General features: G+C 40.4%; 1 protein-coding gene across 5 annotated transcripts in view; it reads right to left on the bottom strand.

Annotated features, from left to right (window-relative positions):
- Positions 1–611: 611 nt before the first annotated feature.
- GPM6B (glycoprotein M6B) overlaps positions 612–25951 on the bottom strand; it is a 44274-nt gene continuing 18934 nt past the window's right edge. For 2 of the 5 annotated variants that reach the window (XM_008052662.2, XM_008052674.2), the window contains 6 exons: positions 14285–14471; positions 12390–12546; positions 8645–8816; positions 6787–6860; positions 5854–5919; positions 614–4256 (listed from right to left, as the gene is read on the bottom strand). In XM_008052662.2, the coding sequence (XP_008050853.1) occupies positions 4176–4256; positions 5854–5919; positions 6787–6860; positions 8645–8816; positions 12390–12546; positions 14285–14471 (737 nt within the window). In that variant the 3' untranslated portion in view covers positions 614–4175. Of the gene's footprint in view, positions 4257–5853; positions 5920–6786; positions 6861–8644; positions 8817–12389; positions 12547–14284; positions 14472–25951 lie in introns of all 5 variants that reach the window. The other 3 variants (XM_008052667.1, XM_021709643.1, XM_008052660.2) reach the window with 2 other exon arrangements.

Here is a 25951-nt window from a genome sequence, read left to right as displayed (position 1 = left end):
ACCTCATTTAGAAATGTCAGCATATCAATAGTGACAAAGGCTGGGCCTCACTAATAGAGGTCAGATGTAGAAAATCCAAATGCATAATCATGTTGACAGATAAGTAGTTTAAACAGATTATACAATAAAATCCTAAGTAACAAATTTAGCTCTGCTGCTTTAGAGAATAACTATTAGAACTAGATTTGTTTTATATTCCTGAATAAATCTTCTTTCAATAGACTTATACCCTGGGTTTGAAAAACAGCCAGCGGTGCGTGGACCCCTATTAAGGCTTCCCATTGTTTCGACTTTGCCCAAGTTCAAGCTTTGTTTAATCCCATAGATAGATGGCTTTTATTTGTTGGAAAAGCTAGTCAGAAAAGTCTTGCTTTTCACAGACAACTATAAAGTGCTAGTGGCACTTTATACTAAATACAGCCCAGTGGATTATAATATTTTCTCAAATTTGCTCTTGCTGAAAATAGAGATTTTTGCCAGAAATAAAACAAGTTGCCCTCTCTCACAGACTTGATTTCCATACCAACATGAAATCTTGATTATGCATATTATTAAAAATGACACCATACTGAGGACAGAGAAAGATAGGATTTATGTATGGTAAAAAGGCAAGTGAACGAAGCTATAATTTTATTTCATTACTCTTAGTACATCCACAACTATTTCCACCTAAATAGGTCTTTAAAATAAGCATACACAAGTATTGACTATTATCTACAAATATTTATTGTAACACTTGAATAGAACTACAGGAAGCCCTTGGCACTGATAGAAAATATTGATTCACTGTTAGGTTACAAAAATTTATACATAGCAAAATTTAATGCTCTTTACATAAAAAATATTAGACTACTTAAACAAAACTTTCAAGAATTCCTGGTAATAGCTACCAGAATTAGAAAAGTAAAATTAGGCTTTAGACACTGCCTCTTCTAGAACATTGGACTGACAGCACCTCCACTGCTGGAAAGAATAGTTAAGTATCATGCAACAGGAAAACAAAACACTAAGCTATTTTGGAACAACTGTTCTACACAGAAAAGAGCTTCTCCCAATTAAAAAAAGAAAACAAAACAAAACCCAAATAGGCATTTCTAGGCATTAACCAAGAAAAAAAAAAAGAATCCAAATGAAATATTATACTTGATGTTCAATTTTAATAGCATCTTGATAAAGGTATGCTTCCTTTCATTTGGATACATTTCTGCACATGTATATGTTTTAAAATCCAGGAAACAGCCAAACCACAAGTTAACTCTTAACATGAATATACATAGTTAACCCTATAGTAAGCAGCCCCTTTGAAAAGCACTGATGCACCCAACAGTTATATGGATCATTTCATAAAGAACAACACAAAGTTTACCACCACTAATACCCAGTACCTATAGTCACTTAATGTTCTGCAACACAATGATGTAGAAGGCAAGTTTCTTTTGAAAATGGCTTAAACTCAAGCAGTTTTCTTGCTGAACATCAAACTTTATTATTCCAGGAAACTAAGGTTTAGATAAGAAAAAATGAAATAAATAGCAACCCTAATTTAAATTACTTAAGTATTCAAGTCTATAAAAGTAGGAGGTTAGAAGTCTGTGGTCAATTTGTAATTAAGTTTTAGACAGTTGGTATGAAACTGTAAACTATTCAGACCACTTAAAAATGGTTTAGGATGGTGGTCATTTTAATAAGGTAACACTTCTTAAGAAAGACATTTATGGAACAAAATTCTGTGAAGGATATTGGGTCTCTGTTATAATATAAATTCTTAGAAACTTAAAGCAAATATTCATTAAGGCAGAGCTGACATTTCCCAAGAAGAATGATGACAACTAGATCAGTATTATTTTGTTAAAATGAAATCGATCATAAAATTGATTCTGGAAATCTTGTCAATGAGTCAGAATCCAGCTTCTTTTGTAGTAAGGTCAGTAGAATTATAGCTCATTTTAGCATTATTGAAAAATAAATGTTTGATTGCCTCAGGAAATTAATGAGTCCTGGACCTGGGAGGAAGCAAATTTTAAAAGTCAGTTGTAAGAATCACATTATCTTTGAGCCAAAGTTTAATAAATGTCAGCTGTCAGAAATGGAACTTCACACCAATTCCACTCTATTTCTTATATAGATAACACTTATTTGAGGACACGTGGCATATGTGAATTTATGGTCACATCCCTTGATGTTGGCATGTCACAGGTCCCTATCAAGGAGCATGACATACTCCATTGCTTGTCTTGGCAGAATTGCTCTAGCAATAAGTGTGAACATGCCACAAATTTCAAAAAGGATGAATGATCATTTTGTCAAAGTGTTGCCTATTAAAATGGCTACCATGAAACCTCCAATATTTGTTCTAAAGAAAAAGATTTACCCACTGGAAGGTTTTCCTAGAGATATATCCCAGCAGCTTGAGACAGACAGTGAAGTGTTTGTACGTCTACATTAGTTTGTTTGGTGGGATACACATCTGTACTGCAGAGCAGCTGTCTGATGATTTGTCAGAGCTGTAAATGCGTCGGCCGAACACTCTGGCAAACATTTATGTGTAAGAATTGAGTTGTTCTTTTGACCGAGACTGGATATCTTGCAGTTCCTGTTCTTCCTTTGCTTTGATATCCTGGTAAGCCTGCATTTTGCTCGCATCCTTTAAGTAAGCCCAGTTAGAAGACAGTATCATGAGGAAGTGGATCTGGAAGAGAAGGGTGAGCATGATGGCTAGTGAGCATGTGAGAAGGCAAAGCGAGGCGCTAGTCAGATTAGACGGACTTGACTTTAAAGGGGGTGAGGGTTATTCTGTATTAATACTTGTTCTGCTAGCAGAACTACCATATCCTGCAAGCGTGCTCTACTAGTTGGCTTTGCATTAAAAGGCTGAAGAAAAGTTAGTACACAAACATAATGAACTGGAAAAAAATGGCCAAAGGTATTGTTAAGAAAAAGCAAAAATGAAAAGTGCTTTTTTATTTTTATTTTTTTACCATTTTGAGAGTAATTTTAAAGACTAATGCAGAAGTTCAGAAATGTGTATTTATTTTAAATAAGTGTAGTGCAAAGATATTTACTACCTGTGGATAAGAATAAATTCCCCCAAAGGCCTAAAGGTGTGAACAGTGTTTATTTTGAGTAAATAATTAAACTACATATTTAACATGGAAAAAATTAAATGAATGTCAAAACCAAAATGAAGAACTATAAGCAAAGCATGCAGTCTCTGTGTTAACAAACTTTTAGTGAAACTACATTTTTCATTTTGTAAACGCCATTATTTCATTTCACAAAATGTAAAACTCCTTATTATCATTCTTTACAGTTGATGTGGCAAACACTTCTTTCCTGTTTATTTTTCTCATATTTCCTGCAAAGTAAGTCTACATCTCAAGATCCTTCTAGTGCAAACTTCCTTCTCAACATATTTGAGACCTTCAGATCCAGGCCTTGTTTCTCTTCCCGTTAAAAATCCTACGTGCAGGTTGAGAACTAGCTATGATGAAACAGTTATTACTCACCAAAACACAACAATTTAAGATAACCAATTTCATGGTCTCTAAACGAATGATAGTGTCGTGGAAAAAAAAAAGCAAAAAACAAAAAACTTTTTCAGAGAAAACAATTTGGTGACTTTTTTCTTCAAATTTTCATCTGGCTTACTGGAGGGTCATTTGGTAGTGAACCATGTGATCATTTAAAAAATGTTTTAAATCAAATTTAGAACTTTAAAAATATTTTCCAGAAAGAGTTTGACAAAACAAAATCTGGATTAAAATGGTTCTCTTCCATTTCATCTTCAGCACTTGTTTCCATTTTCATCATTGAACTCGGTTATCAAAAAAGCAAAAATAATGGAAAATGTAGGTATTCCAGAGTGTTAACATCTCATTTAGAGATACTACTCAAAGTTTAAGTTCAAGAAAATTATTTTTCAAAGAGTGCTCACCAATATCAGTAAATAACTGAATCCTTTTCAGTATGTGGAATTAGCCAGACCTCATTATGGTGTAATTCATGTACAGTAAGTCATTTTATTAATCTACCATGCAAAATGAGTTTACTAAAGCTATTTACAAATTACTGTAACAAAACTGCAGAAACCTAAACTCTGCTTTAGTCTGGAGTGTCAGTGATATTTCATGCTACAGAGCATAGCTCTCTAAAGCTCCTTATTGGCCTTATGCAATTTAGAATTTAGTGCAGCAATCTTCCCGACTCTTAAACTTCAAAACCGCATAGTTATATGTAGTAGCCATCATGTAGATCAGCTGGTGGAAGAGAACAAAACAGGACAGTAAGATATAGGCAGTGAAGGCCGATGTTACGACACTTCTAAACTTGGGCAGGGATGGGTGCCCGCTCATAGTTTAAGGTGTCTCTTTTTTCCCCACTTACAATCACAACGGACAACTTTTTGTCTTGCACACACAAACTTTTTCTCATCATGCATATACAATATAAGTCCGTAGCTTTGCCCTCAGTAAGTTGATTAAAAGACTTGGATGTGTTTGAAGAATAACAAGATAGAGAGCTGGGGCAACAACAGGAGAAAGATGAAGCCAAATGCCGCATTTCCCCTCATCTTTCCAAAACTGCCTGCTCCGCAGCAATTAAGTTCTCTTCCTGCCTGTTGCTCAGGCCAAGAGAACAGGTCACTACCGTGATCTCACAGGTTGCTTTTGTGGACTGTAATGGGAAGGACTGACTCATTTATAAGCAGCTGAGAGTTTCCTCTTACTGAGACAGATCTTAATTGGTTTTCTTCAAATCACAAACCAAGCCCTCCAAAATCACATGCATATATACACATACGTACATACAAACGTGTGTTTATACAGTTGACTGTCGTGATCTGTAAATTCCATACCTGCGAATTTGCCTACTTGCTAAATGTTATTTGTAAACCCCAAATCAATGCTCTCACTTTTGCAGTCCTTAGTAGACACATGCTGAACAGTGAATGAGTACAGTTGCCCAATGTGCACATTCCCAGCTGAGGTGGAAAATGGAGACGCTCTACCTTCTTGTTTCCACTCGCAGACTGTAAACAGCTGTCCTCAAAATAGATCCAATGCCATATTTTTCTCATTTTTGTGCTTTTTGTTGGTGATTTTGCTGCTTAAAATGGTTCCCAAGTGTCATGCTGCAATGCTGTCTAGTGTTTCTAAGTGCAAGAAAGCTGTGATGTGCCTTACTGGAGAAAATGTGTGTGTGATAAACTTTGTTCAAGTGTGAGTGATAGTTTTTTTGGCCATGATTGCAACATGAATGAATCAACAATATATATTAAGTAAGGTGTCTCTACACAGAAACACACTAAGGAAGGTTATATATTGATAGGTTGATGAAAATGACATGACCAGAGGCTTGCTGGAACCCTACCCTGTATTTCCCCTAGGAGCTAATTCAGTGTTTTAGGTGACTTTATAGAACTACTGCATATAATGAGATCAACTATATGCATACATGTATGTATATATGCATATTTCCATTTGGAAGCTAAGATTTCTTGGCAAAGAAATGGGTAATGCCTCACATGAGCATTTGTCCATGATTGAAGTCATAAGATCAAGCACTCAATGTAACAAGGCAATGTGCTTGGGCCTAGACCACAGGTGTTGGTACCCTCTCTTCTTTCCACAAAGGCCAAATTACATCACCTACTATCAGTACCAAGGCAGCCAACTAGTACTTCCTGCAAACTAGACATGTGGTAAGTTTACACAGGTGCCAGTTAACCGAGGTTGAGTGCCAGGATCGTTGGCTTCCATAGGCTGGTAAAAGCTGGAAGGGAAATCTGTCATTTAGAGGCTAGAGGGAGGGGGGCTAGACTAGGGTTGGAGTTGTCCTGGGGCCATTACTTACCAGGGCAATGACGGTGGCACCAGCTCCTGCACAGGCCACAATGAACAGGTGGTAGGACATGTAGAACTAGGAAATAACAGGGTGCAGACATAAGCATTTGATGTGGAATGAAATGGCCTACACCCTATCTGGGGTGCTGCTTTATCTGTCTCCTTCACAGCTGTTCTCTGCAAGGCTGGATGCAGGCCTACATTCCCTTCAAGCTCTTGCCACACATTAGAATCACTTGGGGAACTTTAAAAACTTTCTGATGCCCAGGCTGCTCCCCAGATGTATTCAATTACATCTGAATACCTGGGGCTGGGCCACAGCCATCAGTATATTGTAATGTTCCCTTGATGACTTCAATGTGCAGCTAAGGTTGGGAGCCCCTGCTTTGAGCCTTTCCATATTATGGACATACCAACTGGCAAGCCAGATAGAGTAGAAGCTGATTATTTCTATAACTCATTGCTTTCCAAAAGCACGCTAGGGTTTTCTCAAACATACAAGGTCCTACTAGTGCGTTTACGAATGTTGCTTTACAAACAGTTACAAGCCAATGACTGAAGAATATTCTAGGACCAACACAGTTTGTTGTTCTATGACAAGCATTCTACTTTGAATAACTTTCTGAAGGGGAAAGAAAAATTCTTGATATGTGGTAAGTTTATACAGGTGCCAGTTAACCAAGGTTGAGTGCCAGGATCATTGGCTTCGATAGGCTCAAAAGAAAAGTTCGCCAATTCCTAAGGATCCTCATCTAATGGGTTGGACTTACACAAATGACCAAATAGTGATGCAGTTCAATCTTTAAACTTCTACAGAAAAGAGCTTTCCTTAATAGCATTTTAGCCATCTCTCTTGCTCTCTAAGCTAAGAGAATGCTTTTTCTCAGCCTAATACATGAGGTGATTATATATGAGCCCTTCCTTAGAACTATGATAGGTTTACCTCATTCGTGTTGCAGATGTTCTCCAGGGCAGAGCCACATATTTTTCCTGGGAAAGCATTCCATGGAATGATACCTGTAAAATGAACCCCAAGAGAATGTTAGTGCCAACTGCAGTCCCTCATGTTCTTAGTAGACCCTACAACTGTGGATGCCAAATACAATGTATGGTAGGTTATGTTCTTCATCAGGAGTCAATGGGTCTGCTGTCTGAAGAACAGGCATTCTGAAATAAATAGTAAGTACCATTTGGACAGTAGGGCATGAGCAAAGTCAAGTAGTCCATAGGAAATTTTTCCCTACAAATTGTACTTTGTTCAGTGGAGTTGATATTTGTAGAAATTGATTTTTCAAAGCTAGGCATTCCCTATAGTTACTGCAGGACAACCTCTTCAATAAGGTATTTTATCACACTGAGGTCAAATACACTTCATTTATGTTTGCAGGAATTCAATATAAAAATTCTGGATTTGTATGTCTTTGGTTTTATATTCATTTATATTATGCCTGGCAAATGCATTGGAAATAATTTTAGATTGAAAATCAAATTGGAAATTTTATAAAAAGGAAAAACACTATTGTCCTTCACCCCAGAGTGAGGGACACGTGCAGTCTGTGGTGTCTCTCCCACTGTCACCCTGAGTCACCTCTACAGTAACACCTGTCCACTGGCCACTGTTCCTTTCCCCCTTTAATGCATAAGTTTGCTTAAATGTTGAACACAGCTCAAGGTTCACTTCTCCTAGGAGGTGTATTAGAGGGGAAAAAAGGAAAAAAAAGGCCTTATTCTCTCCATCCGTGACACAGGCCAAGAGTAGAGCTTGATGCCTCAGAAAAATGAGAAATGACCAGTCCCCAAATTGTCAGTGAAACCAGTGACTTTGAAAATAACTAGGGCAAATACAGAGAATTTAAAAGATTATTACTGATTACCAAATATTCGTGGCAAAAATACTTATTTTTAAGAAATAGGAGAAAGATATACATTTAGGTATTTATTTATAAATACTTAAAAAACCAACTTAAGGCTCTGTTTTTAAATTCATCCTAAAGAAGTATTGTCGAGCCTTGGTCATTGTGAGAAGATATTGGTCCAATAGGCAGTTTTAGGCAAGTTTAGTTTTATGTTGCAGGATGTTGAGCTAAGCCACATGAGAAAAACAAGAAGCAAAAATGAAATAGTCATCTCTCTCCAGAAAAGCTCTGGAAGGCCAGTTATTTCCTCTTCAATTCTAATGAAAGCTCTTTTTCCCCCTGATTGCTTCTCCCAAGAACAGATTTCCTGCCACCTTGGCTGTTCCAACTGGTTTCCAACAGTTGACGATAACTTTTATAGAGTGCGTTCTGATGACTTTAAAATACGTCTGGATTTTATGTTGCATTTTTCAATACAGATGACGTTTAGGCAATTGGTCATTTGAAAATTTGAAGAGTTGGATATGCAAATTAATTGAATTTCATAATGCCTGCAATATTATTTTTTATGGAAATTTGGATATTACAAAACTGAAAAGAAACTTAAAGAAAAAATATATAATAGTTCTATAGTAGATATCCAAAAGGTTTTTTATTGAACTGAATTAAAAAATAGTTTCACATTATAAAAAGCATCTTTTGCTACACATTTAACTTGAACATATGACAAAGTCTTGATTGACCACCCTCTAGCAAGTTAAAAGCCTTGGTGATGTTTCCACCCAGAAAGCTAAGCATATTGAGGTCAAGAGAATAAACTATTCCAATAGAAGAATGTATGAAACAGATCATGATAATTAAAAAGACACCCATATAATAATTAAGGTCTAGACATATGCACAAGAGGGTGAAGAATTAATGGGAGGGTGGATTAAAAGGAAGTACCATATTGTCGGATATCCACACAGATCTGCTCCACACCAGTGGTCCCGTTGGTCTGCGGTGACTTGATGACTTCGCAAGTTGACCATATGTTGTAGAACATAAACACGGGCACTGCCGAGAAACCAAACACACCCAGCCAGGCCACTCCGAGCACATAGGTAAGGAAAACAAACTAGGCCGAAACAAGAGGAAGGAGAAAGAATCATCACTGAAATGGGCAAGCACATTCCCAGAGAGGAAGGACTGCATTTCTGGGTCCAGTACTAAACCTGTATAATGCATTGTGAGGACCCCCACCTGGGATATGGCAGTGACAAGAAAAAGGTGGTATGGGGCAGTGGAAGTGAGAGCTGGCCATGCCCCCAGAGCTAGAGGATCTAGAATGGAAGTGCCCAGAGTGACTTCAGGGCCTTTTTCAGGTCTCTCTTTTGACTACCAAGGACCCCAAGAGGTGATCTCACTTGTACAAGGTCATAGAGCTAACGAGTGACAGCTTCCCACAAGGCACTCTTTCTAAACATCATTTTTAAAATGCAAAGCATCCTACTTAACATGGAATAGGCTGGGAGTGCTTTCACAGGCCACTGAATTATAACTTCATGTTAATCTCTCAAAAATTACCATTATTTTACACAACAGATGACTGGTAGAATAGCAATGACAACATGAAACCCTCTCTCAAAAGGAACTTCACTAGTTTTCTGATCCTGTGAAATTACTAAAAGCATCAGATGCTTGAAACTTTATAAAAAGTTTCAAATAGTCATGAGCACAAGCTTAATGCACAGTGAATCTGATAACATTCTCATTTTCCTCTTGTTTTCTTTCATCTCAAAACTCCACAGCAGGTTTGCAAGCAAAGCAATGGCTTTGGGGAAAAGCTTTGAGGTGTTCACCCACATATTGCCATAGGTGATTCCAGGAGGAATATAATCCTATCGCTTGACTTTGCTCATGAATTTATGACCTTCTGCTTTGACTTTTCAGAGAGTTTTGAAAGGCTGCCTCAGAAACGTGAAATTTCTATTCTCAGAAGTGTACCCACAGAGTGTGTGGGTGAGGGTGTGGTGTTCTCTCCTTTTTTAAAGCTGATGGTGGAGACCTGAGGATCTAACCACACTTCAGGAGACACCTGGGCAGTGTGAGGCCTGCCTCCTGATGGTCACCCCAGCAAATTGCAGAAACAAGGCACTTTTTCCTTTTATTTCAAGGAAGCATTTGCATTTCTAAAAATATTCAAAGAAGCAGATTTCAACAGTTTCATCTCCCCTTCTTCCCAGTGCTCCCAGGAAAAGGGTTTCTTTTTCTTTCCCTTGTAAAGGAAACACTTTACTTTCTTTCTAACACCACCTCATAACCTGAGTGAGAGGAGGCTGGCGGTTCTTGCTGAATCTTCCCTTCTGGCAGAGGCCAGGGCTCCAGAGGGAAGGTCAGTGGCCCCGGGAGAGGGCCCCACTAGGCCAGCCCTGTCATGGTGGCCTCTAGCATTGAGTGCTGCTTCCTCAGTGAGCTCTTGGGCATAAGCCTCCCACAGAAGACAGAGGAGAGGAAGGCCTTCAGTGACCACATTGCAGCTCAAGGGATCACAATGCTGACCTGAAAGACGCAGGTGACAGACAGGGATGAGGATGATGGAGCAGCATGCTAAGGACAAAACTGGAGCACTAGTGGCCAGGGATGCAGATGACACATGAATGATCAGTGATGAAATCAAAGATGACTCAGGTCCTCTCCAAATTATGGGGCCTTTTTTGACATTCTCAAATAAAATCTGATGTATACAAGAGCTAAAAGTGGGTCATGCTCGGTGGGCTGGGGACCACATGGGTGAAGGGCCACCGTCTCAAGTACAAACTCCTCTACTTTCCATCACACATCCCCAGTCATTCAGCCAAGCATGGAAACACAGCAGAACCTGAGGGCCAGATGAGCAATAGCAGGGAGCATATTTCAAAACAGTTTCCTCAGGCCCAGAGGGTCTCTCCTGGTCCCAGTGGCATGTCTGCCCAAGGCAGGGAGACACTTACCTTGAGGAACTTGATGTGCACTGTGTTACAGACCCTACAGACTCAGATCACAAAACTTGCAAAGAATTCCACTAAGCTCCACATACCTCCCTCCCCTAAAGAGGACTGTTAGAAATAGTGGGCACTCCTGGTGCTTTAAGCCGGGCCCCTCGTCCTCTCCTCACCAGAACAGAAAGCTTAGCCAGTGCCCAGCGCCCTGGGGAACCCACAGCCCTGCAGTGAGAGCTTGCATTTTCTTCAGGAGAGGCCAACAGCCTTCATTGGCAAACCTGGGTTTCTTTCTCAGCATTAGTGCTTCTCTCAACTCCCAAGTTGTTTGCTTTACAACTGACAGCTCTTTCAAATGCTAGACCAACGGAACGTGCCATTAGACACCCAAATTCAACATGCCAAAACTCAGACTCCATAAATGCTTCTTCCTTCCAAGCCTCTTGACCCATTGCTAGGATCTCTTTTGTGATGTACCCATTTTTATTCCTGTCTTCTTTGTTAAAGTATTTATTTATTTATTTTTACTTATGTATTCCTTTTAGAGATGGGGTCTCACTGTGTCACCCAGGCTAGAGTGCAGTGGCACAATCATAGCTCACTGCAGCCTCCAATTCCTGGGCTCAAGCGATCCTTCTATCTTGACCTCCCAAAGTGCTGGGATTACAGGTGTGAGGCACCATGCCTGGCCTGTCTTCTAATAAGCTATTGTTAATATCTGTCCTCCTCTAGACTGGAGGCTAACATACACTGTCTTACTGTAAAGGGCCAGGAAGGAAAGGTTTTAGGTTTTGCGGGCCACGTACCATCTGTGTGGCAACTACTCAACTCTACTTCATACTTTGCAGCCTGGAGGCAGCCATAGACAATATGCAAACAAATGGGTATGACTGTGTGCCAATAAAACTTTATGATCATCAAAACTTGAAATGTGTATAATTTTCATGTATCATGAAATATTATTCATTTGTTCTTTCCAACCATTTAAAAATAGATGAAAACCGTTTTTAGCTCTTAAGCTATGCAAAAAGAGGGAGTAGGCCAAATTTGGCCCACAGACTGTAGTTTGCTAACCCCTGTCTTAGACCATAAATACTCTCCTGGAGGAAAGAGTCTGTGTCTCAATCTCTGCCCTTTATTGACTTGTAAGTTCAGCTAGGCACTTGGTACAGTAGGTGCTAGTCAACACTAACAGAAGGACTGTGATGATTTGTCATAGTATGTGTATTTTTTTTGTGGCCACAATCCATATTTAAGAATAAATAAAGGGAACATTGGGACTATGTGAAAGTTATCCCCTCCTATAGAGGGAATTTGATATATAAAATCTCTTTAGTACCCATATTACTTTTACAATGATAAGAGAGGCATTTGATTTCATTATACCAATCACACATTTTAATTTATATCTTTATTTGAAGAGACAGGGTTGTGCTATGTTGCCCAAGCTGATCTTGAACTCCTAGCCTCAAGTGGTCCTCCCACCTTAACCTTCCAAAGCACTGGGATTATAGGCATGAGCCGCCATCCCTGGCCAGATTTTAATTTATTATCAACAGCGTGTTGAAGGTTTGCATAGTATGAACTCTAAATTAATAAGAGCAATATTTGTGGCATGGTCCCTTTATCTACTCTCATACAGGTGGTAGCTTTTACCAAATAAATACAAGGAAATACATAGAACATGGCTCTGGTTGTATATGAGACAGTTATCAGAGGTTCACACTCACCATTCCACTGATGCATCGGCCACAGGCAGTTGTTTTAAACTCACCGTGCAGTTCCTTCACTGCACTTGTGGTGTAAAAGCCTTCTGCCAACAGAATGATCCCATACAAGAAGAAAAAGGACGCAATTCCATAGATGACATACTGCATCAGTTGGATCCTATGAAAAGAAAAGCAGGAGAGATCTTGAACTGTTCCATTCACTGCACAGCAGTGACTATGTTTCTGAATGCTAGAGAGAGGATATGAGGGGGCTGTTCCCATGAGAACACCTCCTGTGCCACTGATGACTTTGGTGGGCTCATGGGGCATCCTGGGAGGGCATCCCTGCCCATTCCCCAGCAACCTGGGCCTTCCTTCCAAGGTGAACTCACAGTTGCTGTTTAGGTAAACAATCTTCCCAGGCAAGGGAGACATTTCCTTTGCTCAGGTGCAGAGCCCAGGTATAATCTTTTAATACCTTCCCGAATCCTGTGCAGTGAAGGTTAGCATCTTTGTTTTGCACATACGTAAACACAGACACTGAGGAGTTAAGTTACTCATCCAAGGATCCCTAGTTAGTGGCAGAGTCAGCACTTAAACTCTGGTCCAATGGACATGTTCTTTCTGCCCTCTCAAAATGCCTCCCAATCAGGCCTAGTCAATGTTGTTCTGACAAAACACCCAAGTAAGCTTTCAGGACTTCTTTAGGGAGTAACGGGCAGATTTTTTTTTTATTTTTTGCAATGAGATCCTCACTATATAAGTGGTAATAAGTCAAGTAGATATGATGCAGAAAGTTAAAGACTCTGATGACTGGTCCGCAGCCTTTGGCAGTCCATTGGAATCACCTAGAGAGTTTTAGGAAATACTGATACCTGAGTTCCATTCCCAGAGATTATGACATAATTGGTCTGCAGTAAGGCATGGGGATTATTTTAAAGCTTCTCAGAAGTTTGAGAGCCATGATTGAGATCACTAGCTAAATAATCAATATACCTTTCCCAGGTTCTGTCTCAGTAATTATTTCTTTTCTGCACATAGTTGGCGCTCAATGAGTCCCCCTTCTCCCTGATAATATCCTCCACCTTTGCTCATTTCTTTGGATGTCACTCATAAACAGACAAAAAAAGAATAAAATTCCTAAGGACTCTTTCAACATGACCCCATTTTGTTCAATAAAAATTCACTAATGCCTTTTTTAGTCTGGTGAAGTTTCTTACAATCACAAGACATCTCAACACTGTGAAACTTTGGAATTCAAGGAAAAGAAAACACTGAAGGAAATGGAGAAAGGGGAAGATATCTGAAGGAAATAAGTAGATGGATACTGAGTTTGCACAGTTATGAGAAACTATGCACGGGAGTTGTTACGACTCCGTTGAGAATGATTCCATAATGAGAGACAGAGATTTGGGGCTAAATCCCCACACCTTTCTCTTTTCTGTCCTGGAAGATGCCCTGGGATTTGCTCTTCTGCCAGAAGAGTTAACATTAAAATATTGCTTCTGTAGACTTACAGGTAGGGTCAGTCCTCGATGGGGCTCCTACCATTCCAGGGATGGTCATTTCCTATGAGAAAACTGGAGGTATCTGTTATATGGGAACACTGCTAACTCTCTCTGGTGAAATAATCGTCAGTGTCACCTGTCACCTTGTCACAGCCCTCCATGTCCACGGCTACCATGTGCAGAGTATCCTATGTGTGCACTTTACCATTCCTAGGTGAGAGCTCATCCTGGGGCCCCAAAACCCATAACATTCTTTTTCCTTCTCTCATGGACCGTTATCCATCTGTGCATAGTGAGCTTTAATTAAAAGCATCTTCTTTTTGCCAGGAGAGCACACTGCAGTCTTTCTGAAAACATCATTGGGTGCTTGCATCTTCGATACATTTTTAAAGGGAAGTGGATACTTACACCTCACTCAGCAAGGCATGGTCACTGGCGTTGGTGGAGAAGTGTTGCTCAAGAATCGCCACAGTGCCCGCAAGAGCCACATGCCCACAGCCGCAGAACAAGGCGACTCCGGAGAAGCAGAGGATGGTGGCCACCAGGGAGGCATAGGGGACTCCTCCCAGACACTTGATGCAGCATTCGAAGCAGCCTGAACCCAAAGGAGAGAAAAGGCAGCCGTTATGAGCAAGAATGCCTCGTGGACTCCGTGAACACGACATATTAACAGAGAAGGCTCTACTTTTCCATTTTCCCTCTCATGCTCTATGGCTGATACTTCAACATCCCAAGAGCCACAGTCACATTCTGTGGTGAGGACCCTGAGGCTCCAAGAGGGAACATAATTTTCTTAGAGTTCGAAAAGGTAGGCTAAGTGACAGAGCAGTCAACTGACAAACAGTTGCGGAATACATCACATTTCTAGAGGTTTCTGATCAACTGGGTGGTGGGGAGACCCCTGCTCAAGTGACAATGAGGCACACTCATTCCACCAACAAAGCCAAAGACAGTAATAAAGCTCTGCGAAGAAAAGCCACAGTCAGGTTTTCTCCAATCTCCCCCTTCTGGGGTTTCAATACATCTGCTGCTGTAGCAGCCACTGGCTTTCCCCATGCGCTGGACCTCCTGGGCAACTGGAAGAATCGAATATAGTAATTATGCTGACGCCAGGTTCCAAAAAATATCAGAATGTTCATTTTGAAAAAGTCATAGGTATTTTGGTCCCTAATTCAGTGAAGTACACAGTCACCAAGATCCACTCAAATGGGTCCACTTAAATTTCATTCAAGTTGATATTATAAATTATACCAATTTTTAAATAAAAAATTTCCCTCCAGCCCAGGCAGCACAAGCAATTTATTTGTAGTCCTCCTCTTCTTTGTTTTCCTTCTCCTCCTCCCCCCAGCTTCCATCTGCCCCCTTCTCTGACAAACACGTTCAGAGTCAGAACCCAGAATCAGTGGATGATATTTTAAGTACTTGAAGGAGAGAAAGACACAGAAACGAAAAAAAAAAAAAAAAAAAAAAAAAGACAAAATGAGCATCCATGAAGTGGAATGAAGAAAAGAGAGTCATAAGTCACTCTTAATTTTGAAAAGATGAGATTTTATTCAGTTTTTAAATAAACTTTTACCTGAGATGTCCACAAAGACCTGCCCAAGGGGCAGAGCCAGGTAACATTTTCAGTTCGGAGACATTTATGTTTCAGTCAAGTAGTACTAGCCTCGGGATAATGTCAATACCTCTCCTGACCTCGCCAGTCCTGTTTATAATATCCAGACCCTTAAGTAAATGGCTTGTCAGGGAAATCAAACGTTAAATGCATTCTGGTGCTTAACAGCAATCAAGGGTGGTTCATTCCTTGAGGGAGGGCACATTAAAACTGCCGAATTTCTTTCCCCCAAATGGTCTTCATAGCAGGCAGCATAAAACACCAAAGATGAATATTTCCATTTTGATAAGCATTCCTTTTAAACTAGCATTTGCTGAACGCTACCATGGAAAATGACTACAAAAACTCATTACCAGATTTCTCTATCATTCATGGAAAAATTAAAAATGCCAGGGTTTCCTAAGAAAGCTATTTCCTTTTATTTCAAAAGATGTCCAACTGCTTTCAGGAAGATCAATCTCCTTGAAATAGACTGATGAAACTACATACAATGGGAGCCAGTGCACAATATGGTTCAGGTTCACTAGTAAGTCAGTACTTTAAAGAGCTTTGGACACTCAAGATTTGTGAACAGGGTTGTGAGAGCTCAAACTTATTTTGTCATATGAGTTTCTGGGGACTGAGGTGAGAGGAAATCAGCTCAAAGGCCAATTTCTCTCCAGGTTCCCAAACCAAGAGAAAGCCCTATCCTCGGTCTTGATGATTAGATTATACAAAGAGAAAATAGACCTGTGGCCTTGGGACTGTGTGGGCCAATATGGCAGCAACTAGCACATGGGGCTGTTTTAATGTAAAATTAAATAAAATGAAAAATTCAGGTCCCTCAGTTGCACAAACCGCATTTCACATGCTCAAAAGCCACATGGACTAGTGATCTCCGTATTGGACAATGCAAATATAGGACATTTCATCATTGTAGAACATTGTTTTGGAGGACACATTCTTACTTGCCACATATTCAATTTCCTATAATGCAAGCTGGGTCCTAGCTGGGTTTTACTTTGGGTTTCATTAATTCAGTATTGTTTGAAGACCTACTAGATGATTGGCACTGGAGATACAAGTATGAAATAAGACATCAAGATCAACCTTCAAGATCAACCCAAGATTGCAGGCAAATAACATAATTATTATTGCCCAGCAAGACGAGGGTTAAAATTCAAACCATTGAAGTGCCAGTGGAAAGAAGGTAGAGATAGAAGAACTGACGGGAATAGAATTCATACTGGAGGAAAGGCCTTCTACAGGATGACATAGTATACCAGATACATAAACAGCTGATGTGGTGACATTGATATAACCAGATACAATGCTCATTAATTTCTGATTTGTTTTTTGGTGTTTATATTTTTCTACTAAACCCACATCCTTCCTCATCATTTGGAGTTGGGGTTAGCATATTCGCCATTTAATGATAAAAATCATCCTTTTAAATTCATAGTTGCCACTTCAAATGATCTTTCATCCAAAGGGTTGGAGCATTCAAAAGAAACATCACAGCAGCTCCCAGGCTCAAAAAGACAAGTGGGGTTAGAAGAATGAAGCTGTCCAGTCCCCAATTCAACACTAGATCAAGGCTAAAGTTTCCCTCCAACTTAAATCTCTCAAAGACCCCATGCTGTGGATCTAGTTTTAAAACAGCAGAGGAAACCAGGGAGTCAAGAATTTGGGCGATCACTTCAATGAACCATGCCTCTCTGCTCTTACATTTTCAGATGATTTTATTTGTGGCTGTAAGAACTCACCATATTGGTCATCTTTGTTCCACTTGAACAGATAAAAATTTTACAGACCTAGACCCTGCCAGCTTGTGACATACAACATGGGAAAAATGTATAGGAAATAATACAGCTAAATGTAGAGCTTATTTTAGATGGGTTGACCAGTTACCTTCAGAGTTAAAATTCAAGTGTGGTGGTTATCCAACCATCTGTAAGTGACTCACTCTCCAGCGTACCTTCTATGTCAGTCTTGAAGCCACCTCTAGCCACAGTGTATAAGACATCTTTGAACACTGGACAATTTGTTCACATGGCACACACTCATCCCAGAGGAGCCAAAACTGCTACAAAAAGTTAGAAAAAAAAGGTTTCTAAAGTTGGATATCAATATTGTTAGTGCCTTCACATAAATAGCATTTCTGATTTGAGATTCTTGTAGATATGCATGTGGCAGAGGTAGTGGCTGAGGTCGTGATGGTCACATGTGTTCAGGCCAGCCTCATAGTGTACAACCTGTGCTGTCATATGGGGCCCTGGGCTTGGGTTAATACTCTGCTGTTGCCATCTTGAAATTCTTAACCAGTTCTGAACAAGGGTGCTTGAATTTTCATTTTATACAAGGTTTCTAATTATGTGACTGGTCCTGAGTGTATTTATGCAAAAGGGGGGAGGAGGGGTTCTTTTCCCCTTGTATGTATAGTGTAGCGTTTGTTTTAAAACAAAACGTTTTTGTTTGAATCGGGGTCTCACTCTGTCACCCAGGTTAGAGTGCAGTGGCATGATCATGGTTTATCATAGTCTCAACCTCCTGGACTCAGATGATGCTTCCACCTCAACCTCTCAAGTAGCTGGGTTTATAGGTATGTGCCACCACTCCTCGGTAATTTTTTGATTTTTCTGTAGACAGAGTCTCACTATGTTGTCCAGGCTGGTCTGAACTCCTGCTCAAGCAATACTCTCACCTTGGCCTCCCAAAGTGCTGGGATTACAGGTATGAGCCACTCCGCCTGGCCAGCATTTAGCTTGATTTGCTAATGTTAGATAGAAACACAGGCTAGAAAGGCAGACATTGCCTTGTCTACCATGTAATCCTAAGTACAATAACCATTAAATTCTATATAAAGGGACTAGCCCTCTGCTATGCAACATTTCCACAGGAGAATCAATGACTTCCTTTCCACTCTGAAAGGGAGTAGCAATTACTCACCATAGTATCCATCACAGAGTCAATGCTCAAAGCTCTCTAAACCAGAGACTGGCAAACTATGACCTGTATTTTTATAAATAAAGTTTTATTGGGACACAGCCACACTCATTCATTTACAAATTGTGTATGGCTATTTTTGCTTTACAATGGCAGAATTGAGTTTTAACAGACCACATGGTTTGCAAAGCCTGATATATTTACGTTCTCACTCTTTACAGAAAATGTTTGCAGACCCATACCTGTATGCACTGGTTTGTGCTAAAAGTGTGGCCCCTGAACTGGCATCATCAACATCATCTAGAAACATATTACAAGGGCAAATTCTCAGCCAACTCTCCCCTCCGCCCCAAGAACAACTGAATCAGATACTCTAAGGGTAGACCCTGTGTTCTAACAAGTCTGTGGAGGTGATTTTCACGCATGCTCCAATTTGAAAACTGCTATCTAAAGAATCACGTAAGTTCTTTACTGTGTCAATTCCATCTGCTTTCTTTTATTATCAGCCAAATGACACTACAATAAAAATCTAACTCAATAAAGCTATTCCTGGCTTCTGGCCAAGATTGAAGAACAGAAGTGGCATTTACCCTCCTGTCTGAAATTACTAAAACACTAGACAAAATTTGTGAAATAATTATCTACAAGATATTAGACATCAGGCTCTGAAGAACTATTTATGGCTAACGAGTCAATGGTTAAAATATACAGCACAACTAAAGAACCAAAGTTAGGTGATCTGTAACTCATTTCAAAGAAGCAGTTAGCATAGGTTCATCTGAAGACAAAGAAACACTTCACTGTAACCATGCTCTTCTCATCATCTCAGGTGTTGGGGGCTCTTAGAGGTCCTGTTTAATTGAAACTTTCAGGTAAGTAGAGTCATGGGTGAGGGTGTCAGCATTGGGAGGGAGACAATAGCTCTCCATTCACTCCATTTCATTCGATGAGTGGACAGTCAACATTCCCCGAGTGTTTCTGATATTCCGGGCACTGAGGACTCAATGGTGAGCTGAGACAGGTGTGGTGTACACTGTATTGGGGTTTATGGTCTATGGGGGAAATGAACAATAACCAAATAGTTTTAAGTTCAGAAGTGCAAGGAAAGCAAACAATGGGGACTTAGCTCTCTGTGGAGTGACTGCAGAGCTTAAATCTGAAGGATGAATTAGAGTTGGTTGGAAGAAGGGAGAGAGGGATGAGTAGGGAGGGTGTTCCAAGGAAGCATGAAGAAAAGCTCTATGGGGGAAGAGCAGAGCACAAGTGCAGACCACTGAACAGCACAAGAAGCCAGAGCACAGAAAGAGCACAGTGGGGGATAGGCAAGGAAGGCAGGAGGGATCAATAGGAACTAGATCACCTAGGGCTTTCTAGACTGCCTTAAGCATTCTAGACTTGATCCTCAAATCATGGGAAGCCACTGAGCATTTTAAACCCACAAAATAGACTGGAGTTGTAAAAGACCACTTGGGCTGATGATGTGAAGGGTTATGTGGGTCTGTAGCTCAGTAGAGCTGGATTTGGATGCTAGCGGCTTCTACTGGACAGCATTGAAAACTGAGGGCAACAGGAGATATGAGTGAACCACTTGTCAGTTGAAAGTGTTTTGCCCAGTGTGTCCTTGGACCAGCAGGAGTTTGTGAGAAATGCAGAATCTTGGGCACCACCCCAGATCAGCTGAATCAGAATCTGCATTTTAACAAGCCCTCTGGGGTGACTTGTGTGCACATGACAGTTTGAAAAGCCCATAGCCCATTTCTAGTCAATAGTCTCATCTTCCCAGTGTCAGGTGTGGTGTCCTGAGTCTGTTAGAAATGCCTGCTTTCAGTCAACGGCATGTGTTATTTTTTCCACTGGTTTTGGCCATAACCTTCTAGCCACTTGCAAATCAAATGGCAGTTCCAGGGGCTGCAAAGAAGAAAAACAAAATGTTCCAAATTGTTCAGCTGTCTTGAAAAGAGTACAAAGAGAGCGCTTTTTATCTGAGTCAAGCAAGTACTGTTGACCTTGAAATGTTTCACATCAAAGATGCTTTGGAGTCATGCCATAGAGGAGGTCTAAGAAGGCAGGTAGAGAGTCACCTGAGAAAGGCTACTTATAAACACACACACCCCTGCCCCCTGCAACAAAGGCAGTGGGTATGTGATTCAGGTTGCCCCCAGTAGCTATAGGCAAGCCGATGTTTTAAAATATGAGGGAATGGCCAAGTACCAGCAGAACACTATGCTGTTAAGTTTACGCTAGCCAAGGAAGATCAGTACTTTTCTTGGATACTCCTATAAATCCACAGACTGAATTTTCCCAAGCTTCAAACCAGCAATGACAACGTTGATGAGCATGAACCAGAAAAAACAAGGAAAGCATTTTTTTTGATGACTGTGATCTACACACGTTAAAAAAAAAAGTCAGAATTTCTAGCACGTTTTACTAGTAATTCTCAATACCTCTCACCAAACCCCAAACCCCTTTGTTGAGCTAATGTCTTAAGCCTTTATTTAGCTGGTCTCCAGCTAAAAAGAATTTTAGATTTTGATTCAGACAGAAATTCCTGTGCATTAGCCTAAGACAGTTTAAATATAAACTGCATAGTAGGGAGAAGAAAATACACATCAATGTCTCTAACTCTCAATGGTTATTTTGTCTCTGGTATCCCTAGAACCTTTTGTGCAGAACAACAGAATAAAACACCTTTTGTCCTCCGGCTTGTGGATGGCCGTTGCCATGGCTGTGAGTTCATAATGGCCAAGTGATTTGCCCAAGTTGTCTGGATCTTGGCTACAGATTTAATGCTGGCTCAGAAGGAGGACCGGCAGGACAAGGGCTTGGATTCTTCCCCAAGGAATGAATGTTGTGCGTGAGCACGCGTGTGTGTGCACAAACACACACACACCCACGTGCACGCGCATACACACACTCCACATACCCTTCCACATACCCCTCTTCACGGAGCCTTTCTTGCTACATTACTGATTCCTAATGAGCCACAAAATTAAAAGGAAAAGGAGCAGAAGCCAAACTTTACAACTTTCAAGCAACTAGCAACAAGAAAATGGAGGGGGATAAAAATCCTGCTTAAGAGAAGCAGAAACAAACACCAGCAGACAGATGCCTCTCTGATTCTGAGATGGCTAAGTAGCAGTTCTCAACAGGGGGTGATTGTGCCCCTCAGGGGACATTTGGCAATGTCTGGAGTTTGGAGATATTTTGGGTTGTCACAGCTGGGGGAGGGGGTGCTTCCGGTATCTAGTGAGCGGAGGGCAGGGATGCTGCTAAACACTCCAGATTACATAGGTCATCCTCTTATAACACAAAATTATCCAGCCTCAAATGTCAATAGTGTCAAGGTGGAGAATCCCTGAGGTAGCATAAACAAAAACCTATACACATGATTTAGACCAGTGGTTCCCAACAGGGGTAATTTTGCCCCCCAGGGACATTTGGCAATGTCTAGAGACATTTTTGGTCATCTCAACTTGGATGGTACTACTGGTGTGCAGTAGGAAGAAGCCAGGGATGTTGATAAATATCCTAAAATCACAGGAGAGCCCCCATCCCCAAAGAAAGAATGATAGCACCCAAAATGTCAATAGTGCCATGCGTGAGAAACCTTGCTCTAAGGTTACAATGTACAATTCTGGTCTCAGACATCTAGTGACACTGCCAAACTCTAAAAATTTAAAAGAAATGCTTAAAACAAAATTAACTTTTTAAATAAACATAATGGAGCAGAAGTTCTTATTTTTCTTACACAATGGAAACATCCTGGAAGCATTCGAAAATCCTGATGCCCAGGTTTTACTCCAGACCAATTAAATCAGAATTTCTGGGGGTGGTACTCAGGGATTAGAGGGCTTTATTCTGTTTTTTTAAAGCTCCCCCAGTGATTTCAATGAGCACTCAAGTCTGAGAACCAGCAGTTATAGAGCACAGGTCAGCAAACTGTGGCTCATGGGCCAAATCTGGCTCTCCGCATGACCTGTAAACTAAGAGTGATTTTGACAAAGTTCTAAGTGGTTAAAAACACGCAAGAAGGCTAAGTGTGGTGACTCACACCTGTAATTCCAGTACTTTGGAAAGATTGCTTGAGCCCAGAAGTTTGAGACCAGCCTGGGCAACAATAAGACCTCCGTCTCTACAAATAAAATAAAAATTTTTAATTCAGTAAATATATTTCATGACACATGAAAGGTATATGAAATTCAAATTTCTGTATCTATAAATACTTATTGGCACATAGTCACACTTATTCATTTACATATAGTCTAAGGCTACTTTCTTTTTTTTTTTTTTTTCTTTTTGAGTTCGAGTCTCATTATTGCCCAGGCTGGAATGCAGTGGCACTTTCATGGTCACCACAGTCTTGGCCTGCTGGACTCAGGCGATCCTTCAGTCTCAACCTTTCAAGTAGCTGGAACTACAGGTGTGTGCCACCATGCCTGGTTAATTTTTTTATTTATTGTAGAGAAGAGGTCTTTCCAAGTTGCCCAGGCTGGTCTCGAACCTTTGAGCTCAGGCAATCCTCTCATCTCTGCCTCCCAAAGTGCTGGGATTACAGGAATGAGCCACTGCACCCAGCCGTCTATGGCTACTTTCAAGCTACAAAGACAGAATTGAGTAGTTGCCACAGATATTTGCCATCAGACTCCTAACAGGAAAGGTTCCCAGACTCCTGTTAAAGAGCAGTGGTACTCAAACTTTAACATGCATATACATTCCCTGGGGATCTTCTTAAAATGCCGATTCTGTTTAGGCCGGTCTGGGGAGAGAACAGAGCTTCCAGGTGATTCTATCCTGCCTGTCCACCAGCCCCACACTCTGAGCCAAGAGGGGCCCTCAAAGATGGTTTGTGCAGCCCTGAGAGACGTCAAGACCCTTGCAGGAGGTTGTGAGGTCAAAACTCTTTTTATAATAGGGCTCAGACGTTATTGACTTTTTTCATTGCCTTGATATTTGCACAGTAAAACTGCTAATGCCCCAGTGCAAATCAGGCAGCGGCACCACAGTGTACTTAGCAGCAGCACATCCTCCACCTCCATGCACTCGCAGGAAAAGAAATAGAAGTAAAAAGCCAGTCTCACCTAAACATGTCCCTGATACAATAAACAAAGTATTAGTCTTATTAAATCTCAGCCCCCAAGAACACATCTTTTGAATAGTCTGTGCAATGAAATGAGAGGAAAAAACGGATAGAACCCTTCTGCATACAAGGTATGATGGTGGTGTGGAGGAAGAGTTCTTGTGTAATTGAATTATGAGCTGAACTGGCACCTTTTTTACTTGCCAAACACCCTCCCTGTTTTTTTTTTTTAAATAATGCCTTACAAGCTATATTTTTTCAGACCTGTGTATTATTGGCAGTAACGTTCTCAAAAATTAACCAAGTGAGCGGCCTGTCACTTCAAAGAAAACAATTGATAGTATCAGTTGCCAATCAATTTTGGAAAATTTGTACCTGCCATAGTGAGATTGACAGCTTCCCAGTACTTAGAAGACTTCTTAATGAAATTGGTGATGGTATTAACAAAAGGGGTTTTTATTTAAATGTGGAATGAAATGTGTCAATATCTGGAAGATCTGTACAACTCAGAGAACTAAATATTTTCCAGACAACCAATGTACAATGTTACTACAAAATTACTCTAGAATATAAGTGCCAATCAAAGCATAAGATAAGGCAATGGATTTTATTTATTTTTTATTTTTTTTTTTACTTGTTGAGCTGGAATCTCACTCTGTCACCCAGGTTGGAATGCAGTGGCATGCTCATGGTCACCACAGCCTCGACCTGCTGGGCTCAGGTGATCCTTCCACCTCAGCCTTCCAAGTAGCTGGAACTACAGGTGTGCACCATCATACCCAGCTAATTTTTAAATTTATTTTAGAGACGAGGTCTCACCAATTTGCCCAGGCTGGTCTTGAATCTCTGGGCTCAGGCAATCCTCTTGCCTCGGCCTCCCAAAGTGCTGGGATTACAGGCATGAACCACTGTACCCCAGTGGATTTTAGAGTACAAAAAGATAATCAACATCATTTCTGATTCTACATTACAGGTAGGCTTTATGAAATCAGGACTTGCTGAATTTTGGTATACTATCAAGGAAGGTTTCCACAATTTCCTGAAAAGGCCATTCCTCCTTTCTCCAACTATATACCTGTGAAAGACCGAGTTCTTCATACAATTCAACCAAAGCAAGATACCCCAAGATTCCTCTGAATGAATCCAGCTGTCTAATATTAAATATTAAAGAGAATTGTAAAAGTGTACTACTCATCTCACTAAAATATTTTGTTTTTTAAAATAGTTATCTTTCCCAAACATTATTTAGGTTGACATATAATGGGTTTATTATTAAATAATAAATACATTTTTCAGTTATAATTTTCAATACAGAAAATATCCATAGATATAACCCACAGGAACAAAAGATTTTGGGGGGGTCCTCAACTGTTTTTAAGAGCATAAAAGGACTTACCCCCAAATCTGTGAATCATTAGTATAGTGCTTTAAGACGGTTTTATGAAGTCGATTGACAAGGGGGCTGCTTCTTCAAGAGTGAAGTGTGAAATCACTTAAATATGAGTGATTTGTCAGTTCTCTCTTGACTTTCATACAGTCCTAGACATAAAAGTTCAACTACACAGTGCGAAGAATGAGAAAACTATTTCTAATGACAGAAATGTAATTGCTTTTTGGCAGATGCTTTTAAAAACTTGTCCTCAAATCCATTTAGTATTTTCATTCTGTAAAATACTGTGAAAATCTTAAAATATATTAACCTCTAACATTTGCAATATGGCATGAGCAGTAGAAGATAAGCAAGTCAGTAAAAGTAAAAATATGCTTACATGGCTGAGAAGAAACAAATTCCAGAAACAGTTGTTTGTCTCTGCCTTTTGTGGGAACTGGCTCTGGTTTTCCTAAAGGCCGTATGTGTGCTCTTAGCCTGGTGGGGCGGGGGCAGGCAAGGAATTGAGGAGATTGACAGAGAATAGGGAAAGCTAGCTCTGAGTCCAGATGACACAGCTTTTAAGAGCACAAAGATATGTAGGATAATCCAGAAATTTGAGAACTATCTACAAGGTTGAGTGGCACTCAGCCTCCTTGACCATCTGGGTGACAGCATCTCTGCTTTCCTAGATTCTGTTCAATTCAATGAGTGTCTGTCAAATCACTGCCATGGGCGAGGCATTGTGATGGGGGTAGATGTATCTTTCTGGCTTTGATCCTTGGGGGCGGGATGAGGGGGTGGTGAGACACACAGACATGTAAGATATCACTGAAGTAGAATAAAGAGAGGTAACACAGGGACACGGGGAGTGAGGTGGGGACAGATCTCCTTGATTAGTGTGGGTTGCTAAAGAAAGGGTCTATGTGTGGCAGGAGGTGGACAGGCCTTGAAGAACAGAAGGATTCTGTGAAAACCATGAGGGAAGGGGAGCAGGACCAACTTGGGGGAGTTCAGGGTGTGGCTGAGTTCATCAAGGACACCAGGGTAGTGCTGGGGAGAAGCCAGAAAGGCAGGTTCCCCTCCCAC

The sequence above is a fragment of the Carlito syrichta genome, unplaced genomic scaffold, assembly GCF_000164805.1.
Source record: "Carlito syrichta isolate Samal-C Ts95f unplaced genomic scaffold, Tarsius_syrichta-2.0.1 Scaffold71963, whole genome shotgun sequence".
NCBI classification, from domain to species: domain Eukaryota; kingdom Metazoa; phylum Chordata; class Mammalia; order Primates; family Tarsiidae; genus Carlito; species Carlito syrichta.
The sequence above is the reverse complement of the archived record's forward strand: the minus strand, read 5'-3'. Positions and strand labels throughout refer to the sequence as shown.